Source organism: Passer montanus, unplaced genomic scaffold (assembly GCF_014805655.1).
Source record: "Passer montanus isolate IOZ18808 unplaced genomic scaffold, ASM1480565v1 scaffold32, whole genome shotgun sequence".
Taxonomy (NCBI): Eukaryota; Metazoa; Chordata; class Aves; order Passeriformes; family Passeridae; genus Passer; species Passer montanus.
The window spans coordinates 7,698,822-7,726,781 of NW_024367930.1; the positions used below are offsets into that span (position 1 = coordinate 7,698,822).

Below are 27,960 nucleotides of genomic sequence, written 5' to 3' on the forward strand. Positions count from 1 at the left end.
TGGGAATTGAATTCACAGACTGGCCTCTTCACAAAGAATCTGCTCCATACATGGAAAAACTACGTAACCGTTGTTGCAAACTTTCACCACAAAACCCTAAAAGGGCAGAGGAACATGGGAGGGGGAGGCAGCACCCAGCAGTGCCAGTCAGGAAATCCATAAGCACAGGCTTCCTGCTGAGCTTGTGTCCCATGTTTCTGCTGGCTGCAGGAGCCCATGTGCTCACCACTCATGTACCCAGAAGTCACCACACAGGTCAGCTTTTCTAACTTAATGCCACCCGTTGCACTTCTTACCTTTTGCTTTATGAAGAGAGCTTCTACTTGGCCAATGAACAAACACAGATTGGTTTCTACAAGGGATAATAGTCCAATTAGCCTAAATAAAAGTGGTCCCTTGAATATCATCCAGTTCTGTTCTTAACACCTTTCCGTGGACTTATTTCATAATTCAAAAATTAATGGTTTTTAACACTCACTTGGGGAGTTTAAGACAGCCTACCACACATCCACTGCTGAAATTTCCTCTTGCACTGTCCATGTTGTGCTATTCTGCTGCCATGTCTGTCACAAAAAAACCTGCCTCTCCTCTTCATGTTTGATGAGCTGCTGCACACGGACAATCTGGCCTCCTACTACAAAATTCAGCAAGCTGTGTCCAAGGCTTCACATCATCAAGTGGAATTCTGGGATACATGTACAGAATAGAATCCTTCCTTAAACACTGGGTGGAGTCCAGCTTTTCTTCAGCCTACAACTTAGTATTTCAAATTGCATAGATGACTTAATGAAAAAAAACAGGAAGGGTTTTACTTTTTATTTTAAATGAATAAAATAAATCTCAATACATAGTTTGGAAATATTTAAAGACATCAGAAAAGAACATTTAAAAGATTTAAAAGCAAGTACAAAAGGGGAAGGATGAAACAGTATAAGGTAATAGAATTTAGTGTTTCAAGTGTGAATATATAACAGCAATAGCAATCTTAAGTTTTCCACTACTGCATTCCTAGTGAAGTGATGAGCTGGTATTTCAATACGCTCAGTGAAAAGCCATGAACACTGCAAGTTTTAACTGAGGAATGTTGCCATTTTCATGATGAGTCTGAAGTACTGCTTTTATATGCATTTGTGGGCATGTCTGTCAAGGGGAAGAAGACCCATTCTTTCAGCCAGAGGAGTATTAGTTGGTATACAGCAGCTTTGTAAAGTCTTATTATTAAACAAAACAAAAAAAGGACACTTTTACTACCTATTAACCTATTCCTGGTTCTCACATGGAGAATTATAGCTTGTAAAAACCAAGAAATACTGACATATACAGCCATAAACCTAATTTTTTCTGTCTGATTTTTTTATATAACAGTCCTAACAAAAATATTCAAGACCTTCCATTTCTATCAAAGTGCAATATACTGCATACTTAATTCCACACCTGCAAATCACATAGTGTACATGCCACGCACTTATCCACACTAGTTTGTATAGGAAATTGCAAAAGTAGTATGAATATGTTGTACATGTCTTGTTCTGACCACAAGGACACTGGACAAGCAGAATTATCTATACTGCATGTTGTAGAATAAAATTGACTAGTTGCTTCTATGCCTGATCATTACAAAAGAACCCCAACAAATGCTACAACATTGAATCTTGTGATTCAGCAGCATTCTTGTTAAGAGTATTTTGAACTATTGTTTCTTTCAGGGAGCTGAGTTATCTGGATCAGACAAGTTAAGCTTGTCTTTCACTAGCTAGTGCCCCCCTTCCTGCCATGAAGTGTGATTTCCTGCAATAATTTAGTTGTTTAAAAAAAGAGAATGCACCTGGCTAGAAGACTTCCAAAAAAAGGAGTTATATAAATATTTAGCACATTGAGAAACAGCTAATTGCTTCCTACTAGATTCAAAATTAGGAAGTAAGAAGGTTTTAAAAATTTTTAAGTGAAATAAAAATACTGCATAACATAGTCCTGTATAATGTTAAATACTCTCTCAAACTTAAAGCATAAGTGACTCAGAGGACTTTCCACAATTTCATTTAAATTCTTTTCTTGTGTAGTTCCTTTCCCAGGTTTAAAGCTTTCCAGCAGGTTTGTAGCAGGCATCAGGCTGCCACATGCGAAGGTCAACGAGGACTTGGTTGAGCTTTTGCATCCAAAGGTTACGCTCTTCTTTAGTATCAGCAGACAGCCAGTTCCTAGAAGGCAAGGAACCCTATGGATTATTCTCCACATCCAATTATTTATTATGACAAATGTCAAGCTGATAACCACAGAAGCCCAAAAGAAATAGTAGGGTTAAAAATTAAGCCAAACATTCCACCGTCCTGCTACCAAGCCACCTGGCATTTCAACTTCTAGAAAGCAGTTAGGACTAAAAGAGAACAAAATAGTTCAAATGCCACCCAAAACCTCAGCATTTAAGTGACCTTTGCATCATTATGACAAAGTTGTAAAGCTCCTACATTACTAGAACTATCACATGAGGTAAAATATCCTCCCACAACCTCCATGATTTCATGCACTCACTTTGTAACACAGAGTGTGTCTCTGCATTGGCTGACAAGAGTCTCTCGGTCATCTTCTCTCTGAGGTCGGACAGTTATTAGTTCAAAAGTGTTGGGACGGGCACAGAACTCCCTGTTGGCAGGTTCAATCTGATGATTAGTGCAGTTAGCCAAGTTTATCCGGCCCAAAGGATGCTGAAAGTGAAATCAGTTCACCAGTCAAGAGCACTGCAATCAAGAGTAATTCTGAACAACATATGCTTTGACAACTTTGATGATGTTAATTGAAAACACCTTCTCTCAGTGAGTTACTCCATACAAAAAGGGATATATGTGCAGCTGTAAGAAATTTATTTTAAAAAACATCCCATGATTTAAAGTAATTATGGCCTAATACTGATATTTCTAGGTGACATCTATCTCTGTACAATAGTAGGGGCGAGGGGATGCATTTAGTAAGTTTAATTTTTTGTAGACCAGATCACCAAAACACAGCTGACTCTCTCTCTCTGAAAAACAGTGAAGCAAGTCTAGAAGATTTTCCAGAAGAGAATCTGCAAAACAAATCAAAGCTTCTCGCTTGCAGACAAAAGCAAACTAGGAACCTTCTTCTTGCTTAACTTTTATTTTTTTTTTTACTATCTTGTCTTACAGTAGGCAGAGATTTTTCCCTCTCTCCTGGCAAGGAAAGAAAGTACATTGATATATTTTGGCAATGTCAACTATCAGCATATGGTGTTCCTCTGTCAGCAGGGAAGAAACTAAACTCAGGCATCTGGATTGGCATAGAAGTCCCAAAAGGACCAGAGTTTGCCATGGAATTTGGGAAAGAAAATGCTCTGCCACTAAACAAGAAAGCGTTTAATGGTAAATAACTTCAGTGAATCAGAAAAACGCTCTTGAAAGCAGTCTTTAAAAGAACCTGGAAACAATTTAGTACACTGCAGGAACACACTTAGGAGACAAGAAGGTTCACTTTAGTGACAGATTTGTCTCTGATTTGTCTCATTAGCCCAACAAGAACTTAGTTTTCTGTGAGAACCATTTAAAAAGCATGAGTTCCAGCTACTGTGTGGAGCTGCAAGACGACAAGACTTCAAATGAGATAGTCCACAACTAGAGCTATGCTTCTGCAATATACAAGGATTGCCCACTCTAATTTTTTACCATATTAAGTGTTAGTCATCATTTTGTCTAAAACTTAAGGTAACTAGATACAGTCTGCTTATTAAGCTGTAAAAATCCAATTAATTTCAATTAAATAATTAGTGATTTGATGAGCACAATGGAAGGCCTTAAAGACTAAAGGGGAAATTAAATATAGATCTTCCATCTCTTTTCTCCCTTTCCTACTAGACAGGGAAGTCAATTTCTAAGTTTGCCATGATTTAGGTCAGCTTTATGAAGACAAGTCCCCTCCATTCCCCAAGGAAGCTTTAGGAACTTGAATCCCACGCGTTACCAGTCTAAAGCTAAACATTACTGTCCTTAAAAAGGAACAACTATTTGTGTAGGGTACTACAGAACTTAAGCTTTACAAAACAGCATTACCTTTCGTTTCTCATCATCTGGGTATGTCCAATAGGAGATACAATTTCCAGACAGCACACACCAGCGCCTATGCCACGCTCCAAATCCACTGACATCTTCAAACATAGTCTTAAAAACAAAAAATTAAATGAGGCAACTTTGTACTTTGAGCTTGGTCTGTTTTGACTATTTTTCTACCAGAATGGTTCTGTAAGTTCAATCCTTCATAGGACTAAATGAAAGAGAAGGAAAAAAATTATACTGAGAGAGGGTTCTACTCAGACAGTGTATTTATTTTCCAGATGGCAGAGAAAATTAACTCATACTATCATTCTCAGGTTTGCAGCCTTTTGCTAAAAGGCACCTATCATTGCTGTTTAAAATTACAAGATTTTCATGTTGATGGTGATAAGCATTGCCATTATTTTAAGGTAAAGAACAGTTATTTATAGTAAATAGAGTATAAATCCTTCACAAAATGTATTCAAAAAATTTATTATTATTAGATATTTGAGTAATTTTTTACTTACAAAACAGGATTAAAGAACATGCAGCTATTCAAGAGGCCACACTCAAGAAAGTTTAGTCAGTTCAAAGGAAATTAGAAATTGATTTTTAAATGTTTGTGTTGGCAGTTCTTTTATTGGATGCTGGATTTCATCAATTTCAAGTCCCATTTCCTTAGAATTGGAATGGAGAGTTTAGTATCAGACTTCTATTCCTGATACCTCTTGAACTTATAACAGAACTTTTTTCCCAATTAAAGTATGCATTGTGATTCTCACTCTTCACAATTCAGATTATAATTTTTAATGGTGCAGGGAGTTTCCAAACCCAGTATGCATGTACATCGTTCTTCAGGTTTTACATATTGTATCATAGAAGAAAATATGGACTTCCTCAAATTAGTACACAGAAACATGGGACAGCAAATACCATAAGCATGTGAAATGTTTGCATCTAATGAAATCTGTTCGACTTCAATTAAGTAAAGGGAAAGGAGACAGAAAGCAGTGTTCGAAAAGAGTCTAAAGAAATCGTGATTTCTGGAAACACCAAAATAACAGTAAATGTTAATGTTTCATTTTCATAGCACATTTACTGCCATCTTGTGGACATTTCAACAGTTCCAGCTCCTAGGTCCAAGTATCAGCTGTATTTTCTAGGTCCAGTTTTAGAGAGAATGCCACAAGATTTTTCTCCAAAAAAATACTGTTGTTTCTTTGTCACTTAGAAAAGCTGTGATCACAGTAGAAAAAGACCCAATCTTTTGTTTTTTTAGACACACACAAAAGAGTCCTGTAAAGTTTCTGCCATTGAAATTAAAATCTCATCTAACATCACAGATTTTAGCAAGAGAAGGTTAACTGAAGTTCAAAATAACAAATAATCAATCAGGTGTTTAGAAGAGAGATAAAACCACCTTTTAAGAGTTTGTGTAACTTAGATAGGTTTAGAAGAGAAATTAAAAACCATTTGTGGTCTGTTTCAGAGATTAAAAAAAATCAAGCTAGTTTTAAGCTTCAAACACAGGTGTGACATTAAAAAATTACTATATTTAATAGGACCTGTAATTTCCAAGGCAGGAGTTTGAAGTGAATACAGTAAATACCTTACCAAGAACCCTTTCTCCTCCACCAAAGAGTCCACTTGGCATTTCAACTTCAGATATATGTGACCTTCCAAAGGAGACAAAAAGGGAACCTGCAAAATGTAAAACAAGAATTTAATTTTGACACCTCTCATCTAAGTCTTACCAGTTCAAGCAAGCCACCTGCACCAAGATGTTAGCACTGTCTTGTTCTTAGGACCTTCAGCCAGAAAGAAGCAGTCAGTCAGACTCAAGCAAAACAGTAATAATCACTTTTGGCTTCAAGTTCATTTAGAAGCTTTCCAATAATTATTTATTAGTTTGCTCATCAGGATATATATATATAAACATGCACTCTAGCTATGAAAACAGGCTCCTCAGCATGGTTAGAAACAACAGAATGCACCAGTCCACACCTTTCAAGCTTCTGCCTCAGTTTGACACCAAGTTGTTTGGAAAATACCAAAGTGAGTTTAAATAGGAATGGTACTTGGATACCACAAGCATTTTTGGCAGATACTGATGCAGTAGTGCCTGCTCAGAAAAAAATTTATATAAAAGAAAGCCTAGAAAGGGGAAAAGTAATGAAAACAGTTCTCAACTAACACTCAAAGCATTAAAGTTAAGTAATGTTAAGTAATTTCTAACAGAAAAGGTTCCTAGTCCTATTTTTGTCACTGGAAAAAAAAATAGTAGCTTCATTACTGTCCCAGAGGTCAGGTAAACAGTCATTTGACAGTAAAGAGTTTTGAGGAAGAGCATGCAAAGGGCGGCCTTTGAGCTTTCCCCAATCCCTCTACAAATAATGCCTCATTACCTTGACTACTCCTATGAAATCACATCCCTTCTTTTCTCCTCCCTCACATGGAAATTGAGGCAAACCGCTAATTCAAGCAAATGATGACCTGCATGGCATTTTACATACTGTATTTTATTGCTAATTTGAATAAACAACACTGCTAAGAATCTTGAAAAGAAATTGACAAAAAATCAGAAACATACATCTTTTCTATTACTAGAAAAACCAGGAAAGTCAATATTGCTACTCAAATACCAGTAAAGAACTGTTTGCCAGGGAATAGGCACAGGCATATTTACACAGTAACAAAGTAGCTTTCAGAACTATGCAACCATTCAAATGGAACTAAATTTTGCTGTTAGTTAAGATGAACAGGAGTAACCCTCAGTAGTAAAAAGTGCTCATCTGTGGGCCTCCGTGAGTCCTGCAGAACACCAAAATAGGTGTTGTGGTTACAAATTGATCACCTTGGAATTGCAGACATCCTGCAGCTTCCTCCCAGACATAAGACACACATGCACAAGCAGGTGATCAAATCATCTTCATATGTCAGATCTACTCAACTAACACAGCATTAATGGCTTGTTCCTGTACTCAACAAGAATAGTATAGCACAGAAAAAATCTAAGCATTAGGGAGGAGTCTCCATGACCACTTGAGAAGCAAAAAATAGTAAAACACTTCCATGTAACAATGATAAAAAATCCTGAACTAATGCAATTTATCAGCAAAGACAACTATAACCCTACATGCTACACCAAGGAATAATGGCATATAACCCTAATAAAGCCCAGTAAACCTATTTCTGAATGAGGGCCTCAAGAATATTTGGCCATTTCCCACTTCAGGTTCATGGGTTTTGCATCTCCTTTAAGCTTTATGCCAGAAGAACCCATTTTATGAAGTTTACCAGTGAAGAACTCTGTGACAGGCAAAGCAAAGAGGTTGTATAACAAGCCAAACACAGTTTTGTAGAGCCTACAACCCCATTACTAATTACTAAAGCAGGTCTCGAAACACTCTTGTAGACGTAATGAGAAAATATTGAGTTCTAGTTACAATATATCTCTTTCATAGAGTTAAAGGTGATGGAAAGAAAGCAGTTTGAAAAATATCCAGCTAGATTAAAAGAAAACTAAAGCCCATGACGATGCTATCTTGCATTCTGATGTGGTCACTCAAGTATTTGCCATAGGGACACAGCTTACTGTCACAGAAGATTATCTGTAAAGGGTCTCAAAAAAACTCAAGCATTTGAAAAACTGGTTTCTTAGGAGACTTTTGATTAAAAATAGGAGAGGATAGGCACTAAAAGTATCACTTGCCTAATTTTGAGAGAAAATATGAAAATTCATCTAAAACACTTTCTTATGCAGGACTCAAGTAAACTGTTAACTAGATAAAACAATTTTCATAGGTTAAAGACAAATTATTTCTGTTAAGGATATCAATTCACATAATTTCTAAAGCCAAAATATATACATTAAGCAAAATATTTTAAGTGCACATTTGTGTACAAATAAGGACCTCAATTTATTTGTCATGTTTAGTATTTTCAAAACTTTTTGCTTAAAAAACCAAATGTCTTGATAATCACAACGTTGTAATAAGAAGAAAGATTATTTAGGTTCTGAGAGATTTTCATTTTCTTAAGCAGCAATGAATTAAACCAACATTTAGGCTTAAAGACATTTTTCTCCGGTTCTCTGATCAGCACAGCAGCTGATTCTATATTCTGTGTACTTCATCAAGAAGCTGGCTCAAATTTCCTGACTAGAACTCTTTAAGAAATACATCCATTTGTTCTGAAGCAAGAAACACCCTCCTCTAATGATCCAGGAAAACAAGATAAACATGATAGTTAAGGAAAAACCCTAGGCAACCTAAATAACTGAGTTCCAGCAGCATGCTTATTATTGTGAAAGACAAGGGGTAGAATTCTGCAAGTCTTAAAGGCTTTTAATATCTTGGTTTTAGTTAGCAAATCTTTGTAAGCATTTTCTCAGAAGAATAAAAAAAAAAGCTGCAAAAAGCCAGACAGAAATAAGCAACATGCACTAGAAAGCATTTTCCTATTTTAAGTTAGAAACTAAAGGATCATAGCAACCTTGTCCTGGAACAAATAGCCCAACAGTTCTTTTTCCTCCCCTTCAAAATTTATCTAGGGAAAAAAGAAACATGCTCAATGCAATTAGTGTAAAGTTATGGTCTAGAAGAAAAAGGACAGATATACATTAATATATTTTGGTCCTTTGTACCCTACATTTTAACAGTACATGGGTAAAAGAAAGGAATGACACTCAAAAAACCACTGTGGCATCAGTTTGTTCCATATTCGAAATAAGTGAAGCAAGCAGCTGTTTGGTACAGCCATAGGCCAGGTCAAAACTGAAATTTTACTGAGGTAGTAATTTAATTAAAAAACCCAAACAAATAATGAATAAGAATTCCCCTTTTTGCCACATAACTGTAAGACTGCATCTGCAAAAAATTAACCAAATGATAGTTTCCCCAGAATTCTCTTTATATATCGTACTTTGGCTGTATTTCACTAGTCCAGTCTAGTGTCCTGTCATACAATGTAAACCAGAAAGTCCAAACCTAGACTGCTGAATATAATGCAAAAGCTGATTCCATTATCTCCAAGAACAAGGGGTTTCCAATAAGGAAGCTACACACAAAGATTTCTACATATAGTTCTGGTTCAGAGGAACATTTATGCTGAAGAACCAGAGCAGCTACTTCTGAAATGCACAAGTCAGTAACAACAGTGCAATTTAACCATTGTTCTGCCAGCTGTTTCAGTGAAGGAATCTGCTTCTATCTACAAAAAGTAAAACTTCTAAAATGCAGGGTGGAATTATTGAGATACTTTGTTTTAAGGCTTATACACAAAGACAACTAGTTCTTGTTTTCTCATCTCTCATCAGAAGCTGTAATTGCAATAATATTATTATCACCATAAGACTTGATTAGCCAAAAAAAAAAAAGAAGATTATTCTTATGCTGTTGTTTGGGTAGCTCAAGCTATGATTTAGTACTACCATAAACTGTAGTAACATTTGAATTAATTCAAACTAGCTTAGGATAGCTGCTGGCATAAACACCGATTAAAATAGGTTTTAGATATTAGATATTACAAGGTTAGAGATTACAATGAATGGAAGAAGGTATTTTTTAAACTTCTCATAGCAAAAGCCAATAAACATTCTGTGTAGACAAGGAACTAATGGCATAAAACTCAGTAACAGCTCTCCAAAAAACTTAAGATAATTGCTTCTTGGGATATGAAAGGAAAAACTCAAGATCTTAAATATATTCAAATGGCATTTTTTTAGGTCAATTAAGTGCAGAAAAATTCAAACACTTCATTATCATTAAAACACACTTAATGCCTTCTTTAGTGATAACTGCAAGACTAGGAGCAGCAATATGAAGACCACACATAAAAATGCCAACTGCATACATCAATTTTTTGTCAGTGAAAACAAATCAGTAATCAAATTCCTTCATTATCTTTGCTACTGAGCTACAGAAATGAAAGAGCACCTGGCATAGTAATGAAAGTTTCCCTGTTTATCTCAAAACTACATTTAATTAATATTAAATTATATGCAAGTAAAAACTATGCAACAATTTTAATGTCTATATAATTAACCTATCTATAAACCATTTTATGTGTTTCATATATAGGATGGTACTTCCACCTGAAAAGTAAACCCAGACTCTTATTTTTTTGTAGCATACCATTACCTTTGGATTAGCAACCAATAATTTCCCTTACCTTGTCCAGTGCAAATTTGGTATTTCCCACAGAAGACAGCGATAACTTGTGGGACCCAACAAGGATGAAATTCGTACTGCGTATGGCATTTGGGCCACCTGGACTGGCCATGGCTGTGGAGAAAAGTTAAAGTGAAGTCACACCAAAACACACAATCGGGATGCTGCAAGGCTTAAAAAAAAGTATTTTTATTTGCACTACTGCATGCATGCCCTGCTCGGAACTCAAGGAGAAGCGCTCTTGGCAGTGCAGCCCAGCCCAGCAGCACATTCAGAGAGAATCTTGACACACACCATTCTTCCTCAGCAGACCTTTTCTTTCAGAAACAAGGTTTGAAAACATCCACAAATGAGAAAACAAAGCATTTTAAGTCTCAGGGGGATGGAGAGTGTGCTGGGTCACACTACAAAGCACACATGCCCTGCAGTAGGAATGCGACTTTTCTATCTCTTAACTTCTTCCAGAATTTGTACACCTTTCCTTTGCACTTACATCATGAGAAACACACACTGTAGCTCAGGAATCTTACTAGTTTGCAGCAGCATGATACACATTCCAGATTTAGTTTATGAGCTCCTATTGCTGCAATTTCTGCAAAAGCTAGATCAAGTATCGCATACTTTAGTCAGATAAGTGTATAATGTTTTTATAGACTTAGAAAAACCCTTAGAGGTGCTGTTTTTCTCTGTCAAGAGTCAGGAATATATAAACAGGTTTATATATGTTTTTATATATAAATATACATACACAAAACACTACACACAAGCAATATTTCAGGATCTGTTCATATTTTCAAATTAATCTGTATTCCTTTGTTGACAGCAGATTCTTGTTCTCTACTTTTAAAATCATTAAAATTGTTTGAATTCATACTTTCAGGGAAAAAAAAAGTAAACTGTGGGTATCTGATACCAGATTTTAATTCTGATTTTGTAAAGATATCTTCTGTTGAATGTAATGGTAACAGAATAAGCACAGGGCCAGTTTCTGGGCTGGAAAATTTAGTATTTATTACTCACAAATTGTCATCTGTTAAAGTATTATTTATTGATACAGTAATTTTGACAGCAAGTGTAGATTATTCATCCTGGCATAAGATGGTTAGACTTTACTTACCTGGAGTAAGAAGGTTGCTTTTCTAGAAAGAGAGAGAAAAAAAAGCTTAGTGAGGAAGTACTTCTGAGAGTTTCCACTGAAGACAAAGCCAAGGTAAAAATAAATTAGATTTGAAGTGCTTTTAAAAACCCAATCAAATAGAATAAAATTGAAAAGTCTAGATAAATGCATATTTCCAGCATCACATATGTAACAGAGCTGTTTCTTGAGCTGATGGCTGAAAAATTTGGCAGAAAACTGGACAATTTATAGAGCCTTATGTAAGGAACAGAAAGAACTTATTATGGGCACAGCCTTAATCTGTGAGAAAATACCCTTTGTAAGGGGTCATAGTCAGGTCTTGTTACAATATTACATTCATACTTACCGAGGTAATAGATGTTAATAATCTCTTTGGAGTAATAACCTACAAAATAAGACAAGAAGATAAATGCATTTGCTACTGAGTTTGTCCAGCACATTTGCATGAAAACTAGACAGTGAAACTACTTATCTCAAATTTTGAAGACTTATCTCAAATTTTGAATGGGTACTCATTACCATGAGTAAGTCTTGGGTTTTGACTGGACATACTATATCTCAGTGGAAGAAATGCTACATAGCAAAGAAGTAATTACTGCAGAAAAGTTAAAGCAGAAAACCAATCTTAGTAGGCCTTTTTACCTATGTAAGGGGATTTCAAACTTATATTTGCTTAACTAATGGTAAGAGTTAACACAAGAAAGTATATGTTCAATATACTGTTATAGATCATTATTTTCAAATTAAAATCTCAAAGATTAAGTGAGACTGTATATTAAACACCAACTGGAGTTATGTACTCTAATTGAGGTTGAAAGACAAGACTAAGAGCTTGTCAAAAAGCAGATATAGGATGCCATTGTCAAATCTATAAATTCCTATCAGCAACTTACCTACAGTAGCATGAAATCCTTCAGTTAGAAGTAAAAATTCCTTTAAACTACAGCACAGGAGAGAAGTAAACCCTGGTACTTGCAATTTTTATTACAGAATAGGTGGAAGCTTTCACTGTGTCAAATCTAAGAATAAAGAAATTTCCTATTTCTGCTTGCAGACACAGGACTTAAGTACTCATTCCAACTGTTTTGAAAGACACTCAAGTTTCTTGCTTTTGCCAAGTGACAGATATCATGTTAAGGAGGAAATCATTCCTGAAGCCATTAATTCACTGTGTACTCTATTACAATGAAGAGAAGAAAAATACACACATGCCCCCAAAATCAATCCAAAATAAAAAAAAAAACCCACTGCAAAAAAAAAAACCCTAAACCACCTCCAGGAAAGGCTTGTTTAGAGTTACATATCTTCACATACCCTTAAAAAAGCACAAACACTTGATATGCATGCCCTTTTCAAAACAATGTGTGCTTTAAAAAGTAAGCTTCTAGCGCTTATACTTAATACTGGGGAGAAAGAGGAGTTTTTAGTTGATCAATAAAACCTTTAAGACAAATCAAACTCCAGGGAAGAGCATATTGACTGGCATAGTTTAACTGAAGTGGAGAAAAAGGGCAATAAATCACTATTGGAGACCCCACATCTAATAAATAAAGGTCTGCAAAACATAGTATTTTGCAGAACTAGTAAGACCTTCCCCACCAATATATTTCAGACTCAACCAAGTGCTGCAGGTCCAATCTACTAATTGCTGTAGGTCTCCATAATCCATCTGTCATGGCAGATGTTCCAAGAAGGGAGTAAAAGCAAGCAACAGATTGTCTAAGACTATCAGTCAGTTTTCCTAGTGCACCTTCTGCTGAAATATTACATACTGATTTTCAGGTTTCCTTTACCTTAGATTTATTTGTCTTTTTCCTTTTTTCAGTGCTTGTACCTTCTTTTCTCTGCACCTGTAAGACAAGGTGGTATTGAGAAAGTACAGCACATCATTCTCCCTTACACCTCCTCTTCACAGGAACTGATACATACCCAACTATAAACTTCTATATTTATTTCAAAGTCATTTGACACATCGTGCCTAAAAGGGAAGAAGAAAAAAACAAGTTAAACTGAAGCAAAAAGGCTTTCATTTTGATTTGTGGCAGGGTTTTGGGGATGGTTTTTTTTGTTTCTTTTGGTTGGTTTTGTTGGGTTTTAAGTTACTCTTTACTTCTTCCCTCCTTTTGCTCCTTATAACTGTCCAAGGAGCAAAAAGATTGTAGTGTATTACTATATAAAAATACTTTCAAGAACTCAGAAAAGGGGAGGGAAGGACAAGGGGAAGATAATGTGCATCCACCATTTCTCAGACTGCATCCTCCCCTGTCACAGACTGGGTTTTTTGAGTAAATAGTTTTAAGTGAAAATTCCAGTACAACTGAACTTCAAAAACAGTTTGTTTATTTATTTTGAAGACTTACTAGCAAACAGCCATTTGAACTCACAATGCCTTTTTAGCTGGCATGTGAGAGTTGAAGTTATAGTTGTAAGAGCGCTATTTTCCCAGATACCAAAAGCAAATAGCTATATAAAATGTTAGTTGCTGCAAAAGAGAAAAACACATCTCGGGCACAGCAATCCATCTGTCATTGCAGGTGTTCCAGGAAAGAACAAAAGGCAGAAAATTCAAGAGATAAAGTAGCTGATGGATGGTTGAATAAGTCTAGGTTGCTCTTTTGAGAGAAGTGCCTTCCAGCTATTTTTTGAAGAAGGAAATAGCTATACCAAAAAATCTCTCCATACTTTGTTACAGAATATGACATTCTTATAACTAAGACTTCAAATCTTTTTTTGCATGCTCCACCAGAGTTAAAACTGATTCAAGAGTTTCTTTATACTTACATAGTGAACGTCGTAGTAAAAGTAAGAGCATCTCCATTTAGGGAACTGGCAGTACTTGCTAGTGGAGTTGCAACCATGTTTTCTGCTCCAGATCTCAGTATTATTACATAGTAGTAATTTCCTGCTTCTGTAAGAACACATCAGATGGTTTGGTTAGCCAGAGGACTCCAAGTATCTAAAAAAAAGCCCCAAGTACTACATTTCTGTTAAGCACATCTCTGTTTCACCCTACTTAAAAACATTCAGTTACATTTGAAACTTGACATTTTGAGACATTGTTTGTAAACTTAATCTTAAAACAATTTTATTTTCTTTATGCTGTGTCTACTAGTGAAATTGTCTCCACAGGATTCACAGCAACTGCTTTACTGCCTGGGGAATCTCAGGCCAGACCTACACTAACCAGTGTGTGAAAGAGGAGAGGAAGAACTTTCAGTCAGAACAGAAATAATCTTAGTTCTTTGTACTCCTTAGGTCTGCCAGCTTAACCACACATCAGCTTTCACTGAAACATTGAAAAGTTAGTCGGAAGCAGATGAACTGAATGCAATAGCTAAATTTTCATTACCCCTAGATTTCTGAGAACATCAAAGCAGAAGACAAAAAAAAAAAAAAAAACAACCCCAAGGAGAATGAACCAGTAATACATGTTGGGAGAATGAGGAAGGAGGCAAAAAGAAATAAAGCTTTTGTTTGCTAGTTTTACCTGGCTTTTGAGCTGTACCACATACAAAGTCTGCTTTTAGAGGTAGACGCATTTCTGAAATGGAAACAGATCCCCTGGAGGGTGCAAATTCAGCGGATGTAGAAGCAGCTTTATTTCTTTTATTATTTGGTCCCTCACTCTTCAGTTTATTCAATTCTTCCAGTAAAGCAGTTCTCTTCTCAGCTGCACAAAGAAATTAATTACAGTTCTACACAGGAAAAAGTACTGAACAATTTTTTTCTGCCTTAAGTATGTAAAATGCAACTTAAATATTTATCATTTTACAGTGTAATATGACTATAAGGGTCAAGAAAGATACTAAAAATGTTGTCTTCCCTATAAAATGAGCTGAGACAAAATAGATACTATCCTGTTCTTTTTTCCAGGTGAAGAACTATTAATAAATGGCCACAATGTAACACAATAAATGAGAAAGAAATTATGAACTTTGTCTCAATGTTCATTACAAAGAATTGAACTTGAGTATAAAAACCTACTTGCAAAGAGAAGAAGTCTCTCTGCTTCTGCTTCTTCTTGTGACCCTTTCCCATGCTCCTCATCAAAACAGCAGTTCAGAGCTTGACTGGCTTGATAAATCACTGTCTGTTGCATGTTGATCTCATTGTTCAGTTCCTAGAGTAAACCAGCAGTAAAAATAATTACCAAGAAGAGAGATCTAGTGTTGCGTTCAAACAAGGAAATGTCTCTAGGTAAGCCTTTGTGGGGGACAAGGCTTCAAAAGAAAATCAGATCCTTAGATAGCAAACTACTAAAGCTTTGCAGTTAACTGTTACTTCAGCAAAAGAACAGCACAACTTTTTTTTGATGTCGGAGGTATGGTGGGGTGTGAAAGACTCCAATATTGTGTGTTCCATATCCCATCTAATCTCCCCTTCACCAGGGGAAGCAGCACTAACCAGAAGTTCAGCTATATAGATGAAGAAAGCACTAGTAAAGATCAGAATATTACCTACTGAAAGTAGGTAGTTACAAATTCTGCCTAATTCAAAGGCAGTGCTAAGACACAGATTCTCTGTCTCCTTCTCAAAATAATGGCTTGTTCTCTCCAGACTTAATCTATAACATGATCCGTTTAAGAGAAGCATTAGGTGTTCAAATTATGCATCATCATTCCCTACCATTAGATTTTAATGCAAAATAGAAATAAGCTAACAACCTTATTTTGCAATTCTAAGCAGTATGTTAATGTCCTGGACATTCATAGTGGAAATTAAATTTGGAAACAGTAGATTAGAAAAAGGATTTTAAGAAGCATATTAGGTACCTGCATTTTCTTTTTGATATTGACTTGATCAGATGGGCCATTTCTTCTCATTTCTAGTCTGGAAGCCACATCTTCTTTGCGAACAATTATTTGCTTTATTGAAGGACGATCAGTTTCCTTAAATCTTTGGGATCTGTACGCATCGACACTTTTAAAAAAGGAAATCCCACAAAATTATTCACAGGTGTGCCAAGCTCTTTTTAATACAAACACAGGCATGTATCATACATTGAAGTTTTCCAACTTGCCTAAATGGCTTTAAAGAAGGCATTCTAACAGCTGATTTTAAGTTTAAGCAACATAAAAGACTACACAGTCTTTGATAAAGGCTCAGATATTGCAAAAAAAGCTTAATTTGTAGTTTGAGTAGTATGCATCATTAGAGTTAAAAAAACCAGTGTTTTAACTTGAACACTTACAGAGTCAGGGCTGTGTTTATTACCTGTAAGGAAGATTGCGATCTTCCGACACAGAGCCAATACTGTCTCCAGATTCTGCCCTGGGAACTCTGGTCCTTTGGAACTTCTCAGACTTCAGACTGACATCACTGATACTGCTACCTTCCCCGGTTGACTTAGAAGGAGACCCAAAGGCCTGAGAAAAAGAAAACATCATATTACAGCTATCTGTTCACATAATAATAATAATCTGTTTTCTCTCTCCTTTACATGTTTTACATATAAACAGTAAATTTGTTTAATACTATTTACCAAAGGCCTGAGAAAAAGAAATCATATGACAGCTATCTGTTCACATAATAATAATCTGTTTTCTCTCTCCTTTACATGTTTTACATATAAACAGTAAATTTGTTTAATACTATTTAACAGATGATTTTTTACAAATATGGACCTAGAGCAAGTTTATTTATTTAAGGATACTAACAAATTACTGAACTCAATGAGATGCCACCTTTAGCTTCCAAATTAGTGCAGTTACATAATTACTTCTCTTCAGATTTTTCATCAGCAGTCACTCCACTGAATGCTTGTATACCCACTGCAAGTCCAGTACTAGTAACAGGTTTGATTTCACAGACCACTTGTTTAGCAGAGCATCCAATATGCTACACTATTTTCAGAGAAAAATAACTTTGCCTCATTAGGCTTTCATTAGCAAAACACCCTTTGTAACTCCTTTATTTGCCCAGATATCCTAATACTACAAAATATCACAGCTCACAAGCCAATTGGACATCTCTGTGTGTTAAAAAGCTCTTCCCCACCCTCCCCGAATTCTCACCTCTGAACCAACAGATTCCACTAGAGGGGTTAACAGAGACATTGATGAAATGTTCAGTGACTCTTCCTGCTCATCCTCATCACTTTCACCTTCCAGGCTCATGCTCATTTCTTTCTTCAGCTTTTCTATGTCTGGACCATCCTCTTGAAGAATTTCAAAAATCTCATTTATCACTTTTGAGCCATTCATCTCATCATCCACATGCGTTTTGCCTTCGTATACTTCATCTGAAGGGTGACATTTTTAAATATATTAGTAGCATCAAGGCTCTCATTAAACAAACAGAAGCAAACTTGCTTTGCTTTTCAAGCAAGCTTGGTTAAAAAGCACTTCTTGCAGTAGGGCGTATAGAACCTAAAGGTACACTTCCATGGCTATTTTAATATATTATTTTTACATATACTGCATAATCAATGCAGAAAGGGAATGAAAAGATGCACATTTTAGACAAATTTCAACCTTTTAGTTCAAATACATCTGAAAGTCACATAGTAGGGCAGTCATTTCTGTCCTTTTCCAATGAGCTTTTAACATCATCTTTTAATATTCCTTGAAGACTTGAATGTCAAGAGAGAAGGACTATGTATGATAATAGAAGTTTCCTAATTTGTTTTATATAAATCTCATTACAAAACACATGGGGATCAGCAAATGTTTTCATTTGAATTCATTGTTCAGACTTGAAGGCTATTAACACTGTCCTAGACAAGGGGTCATAGAGAGCTAAGTCATTAATATATGTCTACTCAATACAAACCTTTTAGTTTTTCATCAAGCTGTTCAAGTTTTGAGACAGACATCACTTTTAAAGGGCTCTTTGACTCTGCAGTCTTCAGAGGACTGGGTTTATCAGTCTCTTCACATTTAGTATCTAAGGGGTTTATAAAGAAAATAAGTATTATGTCTAGCCTTTATTTTGGTCATTGAATTTTAGAAGTCTTACTAACAAAAAGACCACTAGATTAAACATTCCAGTTAGCCACTCGCCAAAAAAAACCCCATTAGAATACCCTCCAAAACCTGTACATCTAGACGTCTATCTTATAATCAGAAAACTGAACAGCACAAGAAACAGGGCTGAAACCATAGCAGAGTGCAGCAACCCAAGAGCAAGTGAAAATTTTAAAAAGACAAAAAAATCTACTACACAAACCCCTGCTCACAAACCAAATTTTTCTAGAAGGACATTTGATAGATCTTTCAAGTGAACAGTCTACCAAGAGCATTAACTAAGTTCACACTTTTTTTTAAAGAGAGCTGAAGATTCTTCTGCTCAGTGAGCACCAGAAAGGCTGCCAGGAGCACCTCACAATTCTTTTCAGGTGTCCTACCATAAGAATTAGTATCACAAAGGGATACTGACAAGGGAAGAGTTCCCTCCCATTAGCTTCTTGTGGAAATTTGGTTACTCAGGTACAGGATAGACTAAATATGTAACTGACAATTCCCATTCACTTCCCTGCACTCAATCTCCATTAAAGTTTGAAATATAGGTATACCCATTGAAAAACAAAAAGACAGTCTTGCCTCGCTGTCCTTCCAGGTGGTATAGGAGTGCAGAGTACTTCTATCATACAAGAAGATTTAGATAGGATAACCAGTAATCAAAGGAGAGGTCGAGTTCCACGCATCAGTGTTACTGGCCTCTTTCTCTGCTCATGGATATCAAGTGCAGTGCTCCAGTCCAGCACTAGTCACAGGCAAACTGTGGCAGTTCTCACCTGAAGACTCCACGCTGGGAGACTTTGCTGGCCTGTCACCTGCTGATGTGTCTTCCGATGATCCAAGAGCAGAGGCATCTGAACTAGGAGGATGTTTTGGACTGGCTTGAGATTGGCTTTCCTGGAAAGAATAAAAACAGAATGCATTCAGAAGGTAATGTTAAAAGTGACTAAAAAACCACCAGAAAAAAATACATTTCAACAGCTGCTAGGAAAAATAGGTTGCCTATCCAGTACCCTATTTATTTATTCAAGATATTTAACTGAAGTAGTAAATATTAAATGTTTGTATGAGGAGCTCTTTCACTTTTGCAGTTATAGAACATAAAACCCCCCCAATTTATCATCAAAAAGTAAATAAGTCAATTGGCTCAAAGCAGTATCACTTGTCTTAGTTGATTCTACAAGAGGTAAATAAACTAATAATTTCTTAATCATCATACAAATCACTAGACAAGTGGTCTTGCCAGCCCAGGCACTCCCAAAGGATAGGTTTTTATCCCTTATATACATTTCCACGTTTAACTCTGTATTCCAAATATGTTAAAGCAATTCAAAGTATCATATTTTGATTGATGAGGTAATACATTACCATTTTAGCTTCTGGAAGCTTCCTCTTTGAACTGTCACTTTTCTCTGCACTCCACAGATTGCCCCTATCAAATCGGCCACGAAGGCATGCAAGTTCTCGTTCACGTTCCTAAACAAACGAAGGGAAATGGGAGAAAAGCTGACAGCCTTAAGATGTCACAACACTTCAGATTCCTCAGGTAGGGGCAGAACAGTAATAACCTTCCCCAAGCTTATAAGCTAGCTATGAACATAACAAGTCGTACCTGTTTAAGCTGAAGTGCTAAACTGGCAGTAGAGGAATTTTCATTTTGTTTGAGAAGCCTCTCCTGGATTGTCCTTGTATTTGGGGTAACAGTGGGTGTTCTGCACCCTGGAGTATTCGCAGCAGGGCTGCGTGCACTACGCTCTTGACAGCGCTCCCCAAAGCGTTCCAGGAAGGGCTTAATTCCAGATCCCCCTACAAGAATAATTGTTTTGCCTTGAAAGAAACTCTCAAAATTAAAGAAATCACCACAATTTTGTATCCTGATGAAGGTTCCCAGTGAAGCAATTAAACTGTCTCCTTTACAGCTCTTACTCCATTATACTTTATACAAACTGAAGCTGAAATGTAAATTGTAACAGTGATGTTAATAAAACAGTAAATCAAAGTAGATGTCTCTCTCTCTTACTACAGTTCATATGTAATACATCAGTTATTTAAACTGGTTTGCCTTTTCCAAATTTCCTCTACAACCAGCCCCACTTATATCTTTCACAGAAATAAGTATTCTAGTACATGGGGAGGATATGTTGTTTGGCATCCACCCTGCTTGATTGAGGTTATCTTTTACTGTCAGCATATCTAAAACTTGCTTTTCTACCCATCATTTTTAAGAGTTCCAGCTGTTAGTCCAGGTTTCTGACACGACAAGCTGTTGAATTTAAAACTGAGGATGTTCACTTGTTTTGACATCAATGGTATCACTGAAAATAAAGACACTGCAAAGTTAGAGCACATATGTGGCAACAAGTTTTGATTTCTTCTAAATATGTAGGCTCTTAACATTATATCAAATGGATACATATAGTACCAAACAATCTCAAATAAATTTTGAATAATCTCAATTAACATGTTAGGCTGCTTTTGCTCTTAAGAATTACTAAAACCATGTCCAAGAAAACATCCCCTGCAAAAAAACAGAAGCTGTATAACTTCAAATCATTATCACAGAATTCATCAGCATTTTATTCAAGTTACAGCTAGAAATAGGTATTATCTGGTATGGTACCTTAAATTCTTAACTGGTATGTTGTTTTCAACACAGCACACATAGACCTAATTTGAGTGAATATTTATTAAAGCCAACAAACAGCCTACCTGGTGTTGTGGGTTTACCCTTGGGTTCAAGTTGCACATGTGTTCCTTTGACTGGCTCTGCTTTGGACTGAACTGGTTGAGGCAAAGCTGACTTTGCTGTTTGTGTGGACTCTTCAGTTTTCCGAGGACTGCAGGGATTCTCTGCTGGCCGTTGTTGTACTTCAGATTCTTTAGAAGAGGGAGCAGTGACTCCTGAAGACTGCGTTAAAAATTTGTTTGGGTCCTTAACAAGGGAAAAAGAAAAAGAATAAGAGATGAGGATTCTTATTCTCTCAAGAGGAAAAAGAATGAAAGCACTCTGTATAGCATACTATCACCTAATACAACTGTTCCTTCAAGAAAAGAAAAAACCAAGACCAAATGCTAGGATTTTAGTACTTTTTTTAATCCAGTATTTCAAATTGTTTCAGCATTTGATTCCAGAAGCTCTTGCCAACTATTTTCAATATTATCCCATATTTCCCTAAACCAGAATGCACATGGCAGATATTGTCATTGCAGAAACTGCAGAAATTGATCAGTAAGTGTCTGGTACTAGTTATTTCATCATTCTGATTGAGTCTTCATACAGCAATAACATTCACAATTTCAGTCAACCAACTACATGAAGCTACAGAGTGAAATTCAGTATCTCTGTAACAAGCCCCCCTTCTGATGGTCAAGAGCAGCAATCAAGTACATTGACATCAATAAAACACATAAGTACTCTTATCTTTAAGTCACAATAAAAGGAATTCTAAGCTGTTTCAGATCTGCTATTATTGCATGTAGGATATAAGTACTCTTTAAGTCATAATAAAAGGAATTCTAAGCTGTTTCAGATCTGCTATTATTGCATGTAGGATTGCAATAAAGCAAAAGTTGTAAACAGACTAAGACAGCTCCCACCAAATCCTTAAATTCAGATTAAAGAGTTACATGCTAACATTTGTCTGCCCCAATACAATACTTAAATCAATTTTTAATCAGCAACTAAATCAGGCACTCACCGCTCTCTTTGAATTTGCTGGTTTATTAATAGAAGCCTCAACAAGCCTTTGAGAACAGGATGCAGCTTCCTGCTTTACACTGCTACTATTGATTCTAGCAGATGCTCCACTTGTAGTGGACAATTTGGATAAACAAGTAGTGCCAGGCTGTTCTTGTGCATTGTTTTGCTTTGCAGATGGATGACTTAGGTCATCTTCCCAGGAACCAATTGTAGCAGCAAGGTTAGCTAAACGGCCTCTTCTCCCAATAGGGGTTTCGCTTGCCAGGGCATTGGATGTCTGCTTAGGTGGAGAAACAGACAGATCTTTTGACTGTAGAGGAGACAGAGGAACACATTCAGAAGGATCTGGAAAAAAAGAAAACACATTTATTTTGCTAAAAATTACATTGAGATATGGTTGTATCTTTTGCATTATACTATATATTGAGTTTATCAACAATTAGATGTTCCTGCCATAAACAGAATCAAACTACTAGCCCCAGAGGCACTGAGACTAAGCAAATTAAAAATTTTTAATCAAGCAGTTTACTAATTTATGTCAGTGTTGTGAGGAGCAAGGCATGAGAGTAGAGAAAAACAAGTTTAAAATTAAGCTGTAGATAACAGCTTCAGTATTTTAGGCCTGCCCTAGTATTGTCTTAGAATTCTTTAAAAAACATCAATCTTCCCACACACAACATCACCGTCTTCTAGCCAACATAATCATCAATGCAAACACAGAGACACCAATGGTGCTCAGCAAGTGAAACATACCCTCACTATCCCAGCAGCGCCGCTGTTCTGCCAACTTCTGCATACGTGTTTTGACTGAAAGGGCCGCAGGAGTTTCTGACTTGGTGTTTTGTTTTACTTTCTCAAGAGGCTGAACCAATGAAGCTCTGTTAGAAGCAGTTTCGTGTGATTCTGAAGTCATCTGAGCAGAGTCATGGCTTTTGGAACTTGAAGGAACCGGCTGTACATTCTCTGAACTAGAAGCTTGAGCCTCTATATCATTAGGGCAGAGCCTTTTTGATGGCGATGGCTTTGTATCTGGTTTTGCTGGATAGATCAGAGTATTCAAACAAATTAGTATTCAAACAATCTAAAATATTTTCCAACAACACATAATTGTAGTACAAATAAAGCTATGATTTCTGAATACCCTGATATACTTCCCAAAAAATGCACTTCCCCAAATCTACCAGGCACAAGGCACTCTCTTTGGCATTATGCAATTATTTCTAAACAGCTTACTAATGACTTGGCACATCTGCTCTCAGGTCCAGCTAAACACAAGCTAGGCCTAGTGGCCAAGTAACTGCATCCATCACTGTTTAGTTTACGATAAATGCTCAGGGTTTTCACTTTCCCTTTGGAAAAAAAGATGAGACTAGTATCAAAATAATCTTTATTAAACATGCCACTAAATACCTTCATCACCAGGAAGAGATGCCTGGTTACCAGTTTCTGCCAAAGGCTCCCTGGTCCTCTTGGTCTGCATCGTGGGTCTCGCCCCCATCTTCGGCCGCTCTGCCATTTTCCTCTGCAGGTTCTCTCGCCTGGCACGGGTTCTTTCAAGGAGTTTCTGAGTGGTGAATAAGAATGTGTTACCAGACACTGCAGTGTGTTAACTAGTAACAGCTCAGAGTAAAAGATGATGGAATTCTGTTTAGCATACATAGCCAGCAGGTTCCAAATTTCAGTCATTATATCAACTATTGTCTCCAACTAGCCTGGCACTGAAAGAAAATCAAGCTAAAGAGACACGAGTGATGGCAAAATTAAAGAAGAGGGGCTCCTGCAGAACCCAAAGTCATCAGAAATGTTTGAAAGTAATTTTTTTTTATGCTGAATCATCATGTGACAGTCTTGATCAGTCAAGTCTTGCTAGCAGGGTTTTCTGACACATTGCTAAAGCATCTGGTCAAGTCACCTGACTGGCACTAGCCTTCAAACAAAATAAACAACATTGAAGCAATTGTCAAGAGGTCATAAAAAAGTTCAACAAATAAAAGCGTGGCTGTCAATATTTAAAAAATTGTTATTACACCTTCTAAATCAAAAGGTGAATTTCTTTGCTTCAAGCTTAAATTTTAAGAATAAACTGATATTATACCTAGCTATATAATGGTAAATAGCCTGTTTATTTAAGATAGCACTATACAGAAAAAACATATAAAGAGGTACCAATTAAACTACATAACATTCTTTCTCACTTCCTACCCACTGGAAATTTGAGTACCCTGATTATATTCCATGTAAAATAGCTGGTTTAGTAAATGTTCCACACTAGTACAAAGTGATTCCTTACAGTACCCAGGTTTACAATAAGTTATGGTTTGTTTGTTTCAAATATATCATTTGTAAGTCATTATCAGTCAGTTTGATCACATCTAAAGGACACTTAATGACTCTTTTCATCTAGGTTTTAATGTTGAGACAAAAAATTGTGCAATTGAACTAATGGCCTTTAAAGGGAAGCATATAAACTGCACTTGTTTGGTGGTACATAAATTATCATGAGAACTGTGCCAGCCATTATCTGTCCTGTTGCACAGCAATTAAATACACATTTCACATTTTTAACTGTCTAAGGCTGAAGTCTTAAACAATGTTCTATTGTAGGGCAACACAGGACAAATAGAATGTCAATCTCAACAGTTTTTTTGTGAAAACAAATCTCAGCTTTGCTAACTTCCACCAAAGAGGAGGAATTTGGAAAAAAAAGTCCCAAAACCAAAATGCATAAAATGCCATGAATGCCTTCAACGCAAGTTCCATGCTAGTTGTGTCCACAAGTCAACTTAGCTTATTCCCAAAATGCAGAGATACAAAGTGCATGTAATACCCACATTAAAAAAATCCTAAAGGCAATTTAATTTAACAGCTCTTCTTGCAAAACTTGAATATGTCTTACAACAGTATTCCTACAGTTCTATTCAAAGACAGGCACGTTCCTTTCTGTTTTGTTAGTTGAGCAAAACAGTTTCAGTTGTTACATATGAGATGTCACTTCCCAAGAATGCACGCCTCTGTTGTTCAGCTCCAGCTCCTATTGGCTTCTTGCATCTCAAATTTTCCATTCAACTGCCGTAATTCCAACGGTGCTGTTACACACGATGACTAAGCCACACTCCACAACTTGAGGCTTACTTTCCAAGTTCATCAACAGGGTATTTTCTAAAAGTACATTCTCCAATTGTTCTGATGACAAAGTTTCAGAGTATCATAGAAGCTCAAAACCATAGAATATACTGAATTGGAAGTGACCATCTGGAAGTCCAGCCCCTGACCCTGCACAGAACAGCCCCAAGAATGACACAACGTGTGTGAGACCATTACTTATTTTATTACATCAAGCAATGTGAGGACTACAAAGTCAAAGTGGATTACTGTGTTACAAAAGCACTTGCTAAAAATCAGAAAAAACCTTCCCACTTCAAATGTTAATGGGCAACTTCGGTGTTCCAAAAGCATGTTTTAAAGTACATATTAGAGTAGATACTTAGGCCCATATATAATCATATGTTATTATGTTCTTAAACAAGAATTTGTTCAACTACCCTGCTTTACTAGCAGAACAGAGCAAAGGGAGCAATTGAAGGAACAGTTAATTTCAACCCTCACATTTGCAAATCTTCCCCAAATAAGCATTGTTTATTTGTCTTTGCTCATCCTCCATTCTAGGAAACCATCCTTGCTTCTATGAATGGTAAAAACTACTTCAAAGTACAAAATAACCTAGACTATTTCTCACATCCCACAGTAACTAACATAAACCCCTTTTGTGCAAGACAGTTGAGTTATAAAATCAGCTGTGAATGGAGAGTCACAAATAGTATGTTCACTGTGATCCTGAGAAAGTACCCGTTTCTCACATCCCATAGTAACTAACATAAACCCTTTTGTGCAAGAAAGTTGAGTTATAAAATCAGCTCTGAATGGAGAGTCACAAATAGTATGTTCACTGTGATCCTGAGAAAGTACCCACGGTACCATCTCCTCAGTGCAATCTGTATTAATAATTTGGTTGAGATTCAGAAGGTTATCAGCTTTTTTTTTACAAGATTAACCAAAAGAAACATTATTTCAGAACTATTTTGAAAGCATTCCATTGAATCTTACACCAAGATTTATTTGAGCTTAAATTCTATGAGACACAGACAAAATTTGCCACTGCAAAGTGATCAGCAGACACTGAATTAACAGTATGCTTTGTCCAATTAAGGCTCGAATTATTACATTTTACACAATCAACACTTACAGTGCCTCACCAGGTCCCTGCAAGTAACAGAGTACAGTAATGTGGAGACAAAGAGTATTTGAAAACAGTTAACTTAAAGGAAGGTTATATTAAAAGAAAAAAAAAATAGCAACACAAACCACAGAACATAAATACTTAAAAGTATGTGGTAAAATTTCTTTCCACAGAACTTGGGGTAAAGTTACTAAACTTCAATACTAGGACTCTAATATTGGTAAGAACTTTACACAACAATGGAATGTCCTCCACAGCAGAAATATTCTTGATAAGGTGACTTTTTATGCATTCTGCAATACTGGCTAACACTTGAACGAAGTTTACTCTGGGGAGTGGCCTCACAGTTGGTCATTTTCAAAGCATTTCAAAGTCAGCTATGTACAAGAAGGGCGTGTACAGGTTGGAATAACTCCCAGCATGCAAAACCATTTTAAATTTGATTTAGTAGTCCGGGCTTGAAGCTTATTTAAGACAAGCTGGATCATGTCACTCACTACCAATTAAGGAAGGAAGTTTTAGATGTTTACACTTAGCACGGGGATAGGGTAGGACTGCCTTGGCATAACACATTTACTAAATCTGTTCAGATTAACACCTTATGTCCCTTTCTTTTAAAATCAGATCTGTGCAGTCACCTGTTCTGGGCACTCAAATTATCTAAACAATGCCAGTCTGATAAACAGACTGTCTACAAGGGGAGGAGAGAGCATTTCATCAGTGTATCTGATTAGAATTTTTTCCAAGTAGTTCAGGTTTTATTTACACAGGCTTGATTGAAGGCCCTTTTTACTATGACACTTCTCAAAGCAGTCACAAGACAGCTGTAAAACTACACCTCTGACATGAAATGAGAATACATGAAATATATGAAATGAATCTTTAAGAAACCTTCAACCTTCATACAGATTCAAGGTGGCCAATTCTTCATTTTACTACAATTTCGCTTCTGTAAAACTTAAGCACATAGCCAATTCACCCTAACAACGAACAGCCTTTTTTTTTTAAAAAAAAAAGAGGAACTGTGCCTGCTAAAGAAAGTGACCAATCGCAGCTGGTAATCGTGCCGAATCGGATGCATTTTTTATCAGATGGTCTCCTCTTTGGACAGCTTTATGATCCGACCTTTAGGTATGGCAGGCACAGAGTGTCAACAGCGCTCCCGTCTGCTGCCGGGGTCCCTTCCGTCCCCGCTGGAAATCTTATCTCCCGGCTCGGGAAAGGGCCTCTCTCTCCTCCGCAAACCCTTGCGCCTACCGCCCGTGCTCTGCGCTCTCCCGGCAGGATCTGACACTGCCCGGGCGGCTCCAGGAGCGGAGCCACCGGCAGGAGCCGGGATCCAGGGGCGGGGCAGCGAGGGTCACCCCTCTGCACGGAAAGAGGGTCGCTGCAAGCCCGCAAACCCCCGCGAGCGGACACGAGGGTGGCGGACCGGGCTCAGCCAGGAGCAACTACCCCATCCCAAGAGGAGCAGCTCCTTCCCTGCGGCCCCCAACCGGCCCCTTCCCTGCTCTGTGTCCTGGCCGCCCCCGACACTGACAACTCGCCACCTCCCCGGCTGCCGGGCTGGGGGAGGCCGAGCCCTCACCTCGGTGAAGGGGTCCATGGCTGTGCCGGTGCCCGCAGGATCCGCTCGCCAGGGCCGCCCCGAGCGGCCAAACCTCCGCCCCAACCGCTGCCGGGATTTGAATTTCAGCGCCCGCCGCGCGCAGGCAC

At 37.1% G+C, this 27,960-nt stretch overlaps 1 protein-coding gene across 3 annotated transcripts; it reads right to left on the reverse strand.

Annotated features, from left to right (window-relative positions):
• Window positions 1-35: 35 nt before the first annotated feature.
• Window positions 36-27,939, reverse strand: ANLN (anillin actin binding protein). Of its 3 annotated transcripts, none has more exons than XM_039715230.1 (25): window positions 27,833-27,939; window positions 23,418-23,571; window positions 22,761-23,045; window positions 22,006-22,352; window positions 21,017-21,239; window positions 19,920-20,113; window positions 19,676-19,783; window positions 19,084-19,204; window positions 18,120-18,233; window positions 17,363-17,589; window positions 16,563-16,714; window positions 16,121-16,268; window positions 15,333-15,468; window positions 14,836-15,018; window positions 14,130-14,256; window positions 13,278-13,326; window positions 13,142-13,198; window positions 11,695-11,733; window positions 11,328-11,349; window positions 10,212-10,324; window positions 8,535-8,588; window positions 5,655-5,741; window positions 4,059-4,166; window positions 2,530-2,702; window positions 36-2,198 (listed from the first exon to the last, which is right to left on the reverse strand). In XM_039715230.1, the coding sequence occupies exons 1-25, from the start codon at window positions 27,848-27,850 to the stop codon at window positions 2,075-2,077; spliced, it is 3,363 nt and encodes a 1,120-aa protein (XP_039571164.1). In that variant the 5' UTR covers window positions 27,851-27,939; the 3' UTR covers window positions 36-2,074. The 3 variants fall into 3 exon arrangements, with proteins under 3 accessions (XP_039571164.1, XP_039571167.1, XP_039571166.1); XM_039715233.1 differs by lacking the exon at window positions 27,833-27,939 and adding an exon at window positions 24,839-24,911; XM_039715232.1 differs by lacking the exon at window positions 8,535-8,588.
• Window positions 27,940-27,960: the final 21 nt, after the last annotated feature.

Coding starts and splice junctions, on each gene's coding strand:
- ANLN (XM_039715230.1), bottom strand. Junction 17,590..18,119: donor GCTTGATGAAAAACTAAAAG/GTTTGTATTGAG, acceptor GTCACCCTTCAG/ATGAAGTATACGAAGGCAAA. Junction 15,469..16,120: donor ATATCAAAAAGAAAATGCAG/GTACCTAATATG, acceptor GGTTTACTCTAG/GAACTGAACAATGAGATCAA.